Source organism: Juglans microcarpa x Juglans regia, chromosome 8S (assembly GCF_004785595.1).
Source record: "Juglans microcarpa x Juglans regia isolate MS1-56 chromosome 8S, Jm3101_v1.0, whole genome shotgun sequence".
Taxonomy (NCBI): Eukaryota; Viridiplantae; Streptophyta; class Magnoliopsida; order Fagales; family Juglandaceae; genus Juglans; species Juglans microcarpa x Juglans regia.
In genome coordinates this window covers 1,296,663-1,305,538 of record NC_054609.1, presented here as the reverse complement: position 1 = coordinate 1,305,538, position 8,876 = coordinate 1,296,663, and the positions used below count along the sequence as shown (strand labels likewise).

The window sequence follows — 8,876 nt, the reverse complement described above, 5'->3', positions numbered from 1 at the left end:
GTTACTCATGTTCCCCACTGGCATTAACTCTGGCTTGTCAAAATTAACTTTTAGGCCCGACACTGCTTCAAAGCATAATAACAAAGCCTTCAATGCCCTCAACTGGTTTCGATATGTCTCACAGAATATGAGCGTGTCATCTGCAAAAAGTAAATGAGACAAAATAATAATGCTCCTATTAGGATCACTAATCGGAAATCTAGCCACAAACCCATGTGTAATCGTCGCCAATATCATCCTACTCAAGGCCTCCATAATGATAACAAAGAGAAGTAGGGACAAAGAATCTCCTTGCCTTGGACCTCAGAGCTGCTGAAAAAGTCGATAGGATAGCCATTAATCAATATTGAGAATCTGGCCGTAGGGATGCACCAACTTATCCAAGTACGCCACCTAGCCCCAAAGCCGCATCTCCCCAACAAAAACGAGAGGAAATCCCAATATTACATGGTCATATGCATTCTCTATATCTAACTTGCAAATAATACCTGTGGAGCCAGCCTTTAATCTGCTATCCATGCCCTCGTTCACTATAAGGACTGAATCTAAAATTTTTCTCCCTTTAACAAATACATTTTGTGGCTTCAAAATGATCTTGTTCAACACCACCCCAATCTGTTAGCAAGAACCTTAGAAATAATTTTATACACTCCACTCACAAGGCTAATGGATCGAAAATCCTTAACCTCCACTGCTCCAGTCTTCTTCAAGATCAACGCAATAAAAGTAACATTTATGCATTTCTCAAACTTTCCAACTAAGGATACTTCATGAAACATATTTATAATGTCCACTTTTACCACCTCCCAACAAGATTGGAAAAAACCCATCAAGAAATCATCTGGGCCTTGAGCTTTATCTTTACCCATACGTCTGACTACATCATACACTTCCTCACTTTCAAAAGGCCTCTCCAAAGGCCAACCAAGAGGCTTCCTAGGGCTTAGTAATGTCAAAAACAAGATCATCTAGCTTTGGCCTCCATCCCTCACGTTTTGTAAGTAGTTGTTCATATAAATCCACCACATGGTCACGAATCAAAAGGGCTTCCTTACACTCCATACCATTAATGTTCAGTATTTCAATGGTATTAGTTCTTCTATGAGAGTTAGCAACTCTATGGAAGAACTTAGTACTTCGATTTCCTTCTTTCAGCCACAAAGCTCTCAACTTCTGGTGCCAAGAAATCTCCTCTATCTTTCTAATTCTGAAACCAACTCTGTCTTTGGCAATAGCTCTTCCGGTAAAAGGGCTCTAGCCCCTTGTATCTGCTCAAACTGTTGCAACTCCTCCACCATGAATTTTTTTCGCTCTCTTATATCTCCAAAAGATTGTGAATTCCAAAACTTAAGGTCATTTTTCAAAGCTTTTAACTTACATGTTAGGATGTATGAGGGGTTACCATAGAACTGGTAAGAAGACCACCATTGTCTAATCTTATCCATAAAGTCTTCACTTTTCAACCACATGTTTTCAAATTTGAAGTAACGACATCCGCTTTGAATGCCACCACAATCCAACAATATAGGAAAATGATCCGAGCAAAGACGTGACAGCCTCTTTTGGCACACTTTTGGATAGTGCACCACCCACTCCAGTGAGATTAGGAATCTGTTCAGCCAGGACCATGTCTGACTATTCGACCAAGTAAAGGAACCCATCAATAGAGAAATATCAAACAAGTTTAAGTCAAAGATACAATCTGAAAATTCTGTGATTGTTGGGCGCATCCTACTCTCACCAAATCGTTCACTAGGAAATATGATGATATTAAAATCCCCTCCTATACACCAAGGAAGCTCCCACCAGCTATGTAACCTAGCAAGTTCCTCTCATAAAAAAGTCTATCGTTGTCTACATTAGGAGCGTATACACCTGCAAAAGCTCACACAAAATTATCCGCCACACTCTTAAAAGAGCATGCCAGTGTATACTCCCCCATAAACTCTATTTTCTCAACGACTCTTTTATCCCACATCACTAGGATTCTACCTGAAACCTCATTCGATGCTAGATAAGCCTAATCCGCATAAGTACAACTCCAAACACTTTGAATTAACCTTCTAGAAACTCTTTTCAATTTAGTTTCTTATAAACATACTATGTTTGCCCTCCACTCTCGCAGCAAGTTTTTTTATACGAAGTCGCTTAATTGCCTCATTTAACCTGCGAACGTTCCAAGACAGAATTTTTGGTTTCATAAAGAATAAGCAAGCCCCTTCCCTTTGGATCTTTCACGACTTGAGCTTCCTTTATAATTCAAAGATCAAGTTAGACGCTTGAGCTCCTGCTGTTTTTACGACCCTAATTTCTTTGATTGTGTATGGCCCGCTTCAATTGTAGTAAAGTAAAGCCAAAAATTGCTCTTCATAGCCCACACATTCCATACCTATCCAGTGATGCATTTCTTTCACCTTTTGAAACACCCAATTTGAAACATTTGATTAATTTGATAGCAAACGGTTCAACGAGATAGGCTCTCCTTCACTAGAAACCCATCGCAGATTAGGAGTCACCCCCCTTTCTTCCTCCCCAAATAGGTTCTTGCCCTCCCATTCAACCACAACATTACTAGTATGAGATTGAGTCTCAGGGATCATCATTACCTCACAGCCATGACTCTGATAGAGCCTATCATCAACCACCTCCACCCCTGCCCCCTCAGCCTCTAGAACTTGAGCTTCAAAGTAGAGGTTTCCCGCCACAATATAGTCAAGATAATCCTCAAGTTGAAAAGGAACATTTTTATTTGAAATTTTACCTTGGTGAAACCACCAAAAAATATTTTAGGTATAGCAAAGTTTCTCATGAATATTAGAGAACATGCTTTTTGACTAAACACGCATGATTTACTCACTATATATGATTTTGATGTTCCATCTGTCGCGGTGCCCCTTTTTCTACACCTGATGAAAGATGGATGGTGATACTTACAATGACCTCAGAGCTCAATCTTGTCTCTTAACCAGACCCGCAGTGGCATGAAGCTGACAGTTTAAACCTCAAATAATTTGAAGGAGAAATAGAAAATATTCCCCATAATACAATCAGAAAGGATGGTCTAGTAAGTTTTACTGAAGGTGAAAAATGCTTCTGATTTTCTCATCCAGGCCACAAGAGAAACGTTCTCAAGGAGAAACATTAACCATACAAGTTTCATGATTCTAAACCATAAGCTCCTTGTTCCAAGAGAACAACGTAACAGTGTTCATCCAACCATTGGTTTTTCTAAGAGGAGTTACTCTAAAGCATATGTTAAGTTAATCCTAACCTATGAGTAGAACTGTAGAAGAACCACAACACTATCGAAACTTATACAAGGGACTAATCCAAGCAACACCCTTTCACAATTTCTAACGGCACCACACATATATATAAATATAAACATGTACAAGATGCAACTAGGGATGGATAACCCTACGCATCAATTTAATGCTAAACCTGTGATGTTACTAGCTCCCTTGGTCAAAGTCCATAAAGCTAGGGCGAGGCTGCCCATTTGAAGTCTGGTTCCTGGTAGATGATTGCATCACATGAAGCTGTTGCTGGGTCGGAGGGCTACCAAAGTGATGCAAGGCTGGCTGCTGGGAGGAATATTGAGGGGGTAACCCTCTGTTGAAAGGGTTGCTGCTTGCAGCTGAAAGTTGGCCTGCTGCTATCTTCAACCTCTGCACTTCTTCCCTCAATGCTTCATTCAGAGCTTTAGAACAGACAAAAGTTATAACTATGTTAATTCCTTACCCACATAATTCGATGCTGAAAACTAACTAGTTGATAACGGAGAAGCCATCAAACTATGAACATTATCAACTCTAGGAATTTGAAAATCAGAGGACAACCACGTATTGTCTACTATTTTCAATGCCAATTAGGGTAAAGAATTCATAAAATTAACGAAATTTTATACATTAGATTGTTGGGTACTGACTTTTTCGATGGTTTACTGGACTTCAACCATCGAAATTTTAAATATTAGATTGTTGGGTACTGACTTTCATATGAAATTCTGAAAGTAAAAAATGGGTCAACCAACCCATGAGATTCCATAATCCTCTTATAGATAGCATGAACACAGTTGAAAAAATGCATACCATCTCTAAGATGTGATTGTTCCTCCATAGCTTGTAATCGCAGTTTGAGTTCCTTATTCTCAGCAGTCAAGCCAGTAGTGTCTCTCTGCATTGCATGAAATAGGCATGATAAGCTTCCACGCTTAAAAAAATCTCCTTTGATCGTTTCTGTCTTTCCTTATTTTCCTTTTAATGTGTAAACTAAAAGCAATATAAATAGCCTATAAGTTGCAACATGGGATCAAATTTAGGTGGCTGGTGGCCACGGACTCAGCCCAAGAAAATTTGTATCCATCTATACAGTAATCTTTGTCATCTAGTATCCTAGCTACAACAAAAGTCAAAAATAAACTCAGATGAGTATAATATGTAAAGAATGCCAAAAGGTGAATGAGAACATGAATAACATATGGGCATCTGCTAGAAATTTTGATGTCAAATCCTAGGGAAAACGCTAACCACATTTGTGCCATACCTCACAAAGACTAGTTGCATTTGAATCTTCTTGTGAGCTCTTATACAATTCAGTTTCACTTAGTACACAACCAATATGGAACTTTTTTTTTTTTTTTTGATCGGTAAACAAATTTTTATTGATCAAAAGAAGGCAAAATGCCCAAGTATACATGACATATATAAGAGCAACGCCTATGCTTCCAATATTATCCCTGATGGAACTTAGCAGATCTGCTTTCACAATCTAATCCAATTCAGGGCACAAGAGTTTTGCCCACTGAAATCCCTAACATCCTCTTCAAGGTATGGGTTGTTCTACAATGCCTTAATTCCATATGACATTATACCAAATTTACTCTCAATGCCAATTATCATGATGCAGGAAGTGCCAATCATATCTGCTCTACGTCCTAAATACTACTTGCAACTAGGGCTGTTCAAACAGCCAAAAGTTTATGACCTGGAATCCGACCCAACATATTGGCTCCAGATAGCACAAGGATCGATAATATTCTTGACTTGTGTTCCGTCGGAATTTGGAAGGTGGTCAATAGGATTACAACCCACCCCACCCCGACTCAACCCAACATGATATCTGATTTGTATATGTAATAAAATATTTAAACAAAAGAAAAAACAAAATATATAACATAACCTTGGAATGGGTGACAGCTTTGTTCCCATTTACTTATCTTAGTGTTGGAATTAGCTAAGATTAGCCATGTGTATTATGCTGGGGGTACCAGCATACCAAAAGAAGTTAGAGGGATAGTGATGGCAGATAAAGCTGGTCTTCTGAACTTATGTTATAAAGTTTAGCTTGGCTCTTTCAACATTATAGAATTTGATTAATTCATCTCGCACCACCTTGATTTTGGATTCACACCATAAGTAAGGCCTATCAACAAAATGCCTCCTTATTTTTAAAAAGAAAAGATTAGTCACATGTAAGGAGCTGATCCATCAGGTGGTTCATGTGGTGTAATAGCCGCCAACTGGCAAGCAAGTAGGTGGTGGTAAGACTTTCAAAATTCAGCTTTTTATTATTAACAAATTTCACCCACACCCATACAGAGGTTCACTAATCTCTCCTCTCTAATATCCTCCATCCTCAAAACTTACTTGTTCTTCACTCACTAGGTTCTCTATGCAAGCATCTTTACGTTTCTCAGAGAGAGAGAGAGAGAGAGAGAGAGAGAGAGGGGTAAATATCTGAGGAAAGAACAGTTGAGACTTAATTGGAGCTCCCTACTCACTATTGGAGACCCTATAATGACTTGAATTACCTGGTTTTACCGAGTACCAAACAATGCAGGCTTAACACCTCCCTTCATAACCATTGCTGGTATTTTTAGGGTTGGGATTCATAAAAAAGAACCAATCCTTACATAGTAAAAACTAGCAACCAACTCATCTCTTCATATTATCTGGATATAAATAACCAATCATGACATGATATAGAGTTTCTATATTGTAGCAACGTTTCTTTTTTTGCTTAAAAAGTAAAAAGAAAAACGAAAAACCAATCTAATTAAACGTTGTGAAGCAAATACAATTGGGGGCATTACAATTGAGCACAACACATATCTTGATGGAAAACATGCACATGAGGAGCACAAACCCAAAACAACACTTTTTGTTTTATAAGTAGAATGAGAGTGAATACTCAAGACTTGACAGGCTTCAAAACCAAAGAGAATGTTAACATTACAGAAATAGTATTCAAATCTGGACAACATAACCTTTTAACCAATGGAACTGCAATATGTAGTGTCAAATCACGAGTCATGAAAAAGAACGTATGGTACACACCAGATAACCAAGGACTGTTCTATAAGGAGCAGATAATTTCAGTTTTTAGCTTCCCCTATTGACAGAATCGATACCTCCATCATGTTGTTGACTTTAGTTCTTTTTTAATTGCTCCATACCTTTTTTTCCATGCCAAACCAGGCCATTATTGATATCATTTCCCATATAGGCAATGAGAGTGATTAATTTGAACAAGGGCTGACTGCACATAGACCAATATATTTTCCGGGTAAGTAATCAAGCTTACTTGCCAATATCTATACAACTGATGAGAGATACCTGGAGTTTTCATGCAAAAGCTGGTGAGCTACCTATAGTGTCTGTTAACCTAAGGCTCGATTAAATGCACTAGAACAATGTACCTATAGATTCAAAACTTATTGCAAGGTCATAGCCCCCAGAAAAAGTCATACCGGTGTTAGCAGCAGAGACTGGCTAGAGATATCATAAAAAATTAGTTTGAATGGGCATAAAAATAGCAATAGACGGCTTGACCATGTGAGAGCTCATTGAATATCTACTGAATTGTAAATGATTGAACTTTAAAGTAATATATTAATCTATACTAAATTTAACCTGTTGACAACACTTTCTCACTCAGTTCTTACTTTTTGAGGATATTTTTTCTATATTAATCATATCATGTCTGTATCCCTGGTTGGTATTGATAATCTATAACTCTTCAGAGAACATGGCAGAAAAAGAAAACAAAAAAGCTTTAAAAGGAAAGCACGGATGTAGAGGTTCCCTTTAAACCACAATTTGATCTAACTCATGGAACCGAATGGCTTAGGAAGAAAGGGAACTAGCCGTATAGAGAAGGAAAGTAAATTTCTCCGTAGATTGGGTCCATTCATAAATGCACAGCCATGAGAACTGTGATGACCCACAATTCAGAAACAGTATGAATGATAAATTCAATCCTAGTTAGCCAGTGGGTTCCAGTTTATACCAACATAAGATCTCTCAATCCATATATCACTCCTTTAAAGCTATAAGTGTAAAGATTCGTACCTGTAGCAAAGTGACCTGCGCAGAGAGGGTCGTTGCTTCCGACTGAAGCGTCTGTACCTTCCTCTCCAGCTCACTAGTATAACGTATCTTCCTTTCCTTTGAACGAGCGGCGGATTGCCTATTAGCTAGAATCCTGCGATGCAAAATGAACCAACCAATTGCATCAAGTTCAAACATTGACGATCACTTCTTAATTCCGAAAATCTAAGCTAAGTAAAAGAGCTAAATCCCAATCATCTACCACTTCAAGAATAAATAAGGAACATAAATCCCGAAAGCAAACTGAAAATAAAAACATCTTCTTTTCTTTTTTTTTTTCAAATCAGAGAAAGTTGTTTATAATTTAACTAAATAGACACCACAGAAAAAAGTTAACCATTGAGGATTCAAGTAGAAAAAAGGCCCTACCTTTTAGCTCTTTTGGGATCAATCAGAGAAAGCTCAGCGAGTCTATCAGGCCCCATGGCCGTCTTCACACCGTCCATAATCACCATGGCCGAGTCGGCCTCAAACGATCCATCCATCGAGTTGCTGTGCCTGTGATGGTGCACCCTCTTCTCCCCCACCACCACTTTCTCGTCGCCAAGTCCAAGGCCATCGAAGAAGTCGGAGTCCACGGATAGGCTCCGGAAGTGGTGGCCGATGGGCCCGGTGGAGGGCTTGGAAGAGGGCCTGGGCTTGTTGGACTCGTCGGAGGACTTGGAGGAGGAATCGATGGGCATGGGAGCTCCACCGGCAGTGGGTGAAGGGGAGGGGAGGGAGGAGAGGTCGAGATCAGAGGGGTCGAAGAGGAGGAGGTCGTCCAAGTTTGGCAAGCGGAAGGAGGTGTCGGAGTGGGCCCGGCGGTGGTGGGAGCCTCGGTGGGGGGTCTCCGGCATCTGATCGATGTCCAATCCTGCCAGTGGCTTTCCGGCGAACTGCGGGTCCATTTTTCTCGGAGCTGATGGTGGTAATGGTGGTTGGGCAGTTGAAGTGCGGTGGTTTGGTTGTGGGGGCGGGGATACTAAATGATGTCGTGTCGGTCGCGCAAAAGAGAGAGAAAAGGCGAGAGTGGAGTTGAAAAGGATTTGGACCGGCCCCAAAGGACACTCTATATCATCAAGTATCAACTCCACAATTTTAAAAGCTAAAGGCCTGTATGATTTGGAATAACGACTCAATTCAACCTCCACTGTCCACATTCGTCCGTCATCATTTTGAGTCATATTATTCTTACTTTTTAGTTTTATTGTTTTCTCTCGTAATTATTTGAGTAATGATAGAGGGATTCCCCTTCCCCCTTCTCGTAACTCTATTAGGCGTTTGATCGAGAGTAATAAATTTCATCCTGATACTCGACTTCAGAATTCAAACTTGTCCAAGAATCAAATAGCCTGTAAGGAAAAATACGCAATAATGGTTGATGGGATGGATATGCTTGACGTCGCTCGGTCGCTTCCCGCTCATGGAGACTCATACAGAGTAGAACGGAAAAGACGGAAAACTTTTGATCTTATGATAAGGGAACATCGACGGATGACCAAC

At 39.7% G+C, this 8,876-nt stretch overlaps 1 protein-coding gene across 1 annotated transcript; it reads right to left on the bottom strand.

The window, feature by feature from the left end:
* Nucleotides 1–3,069: 3,069 nt before the first annotated feature.
* Nucleotides 3,070–8,522, bottom strand: LOC121244560 (transcription factor VIP1-like). The gene is made up of 4 exons (XM_041142685.1): nucleotides 7,761–8,522; nucleotides 7,353–7,485; nucleotides 4,092–4,176; nucleotides 3,070–3,700 (listed from the first exon to the last, which is right to left on the bottom strand). Exons 1-4 carry the CDS (start codon nucleotides 8,279–8,281, stop codon nucleotides 3,453–3,455), a joined length of 987 nt encoding a protein of 328 aa, XP_040998619.1. The 5' UTR covers nucleotides 8,282–8,522; the 3' UTR covers nucleotides 3,070–3,452.
* Nucleotides 8,523–8,876: the final 354 nt, after the last annotated feature.

What these genes read in the sequence shown, in the direction of transcription:
- LOC121244560 (XM_041142685.1), bottom strand. Translation starts at nt 8,281, where the DNA reads ATGGACCCGCAGTTCGCCGGAAAGCCACTGGCAGGATTGGACATCGAT. An exon ending in CGCAGGTCACTTTGCTACAG is followed by an intron (nt 4,177 to 7,352) that starts GTACGAATCTTT and finishes CATGCAATGCAG; the next exon opens with AGAGACACTACTGGCTTGAC. An exon ending in ACAATCACATCTTAGAGATG is followed by an intron (nt 3,701 to 4,091) that starts GTATGCATTTTT and finishes TCTGTTCTAAAG; the next exon opens with CTCTGAATGAAGCATTGAGG.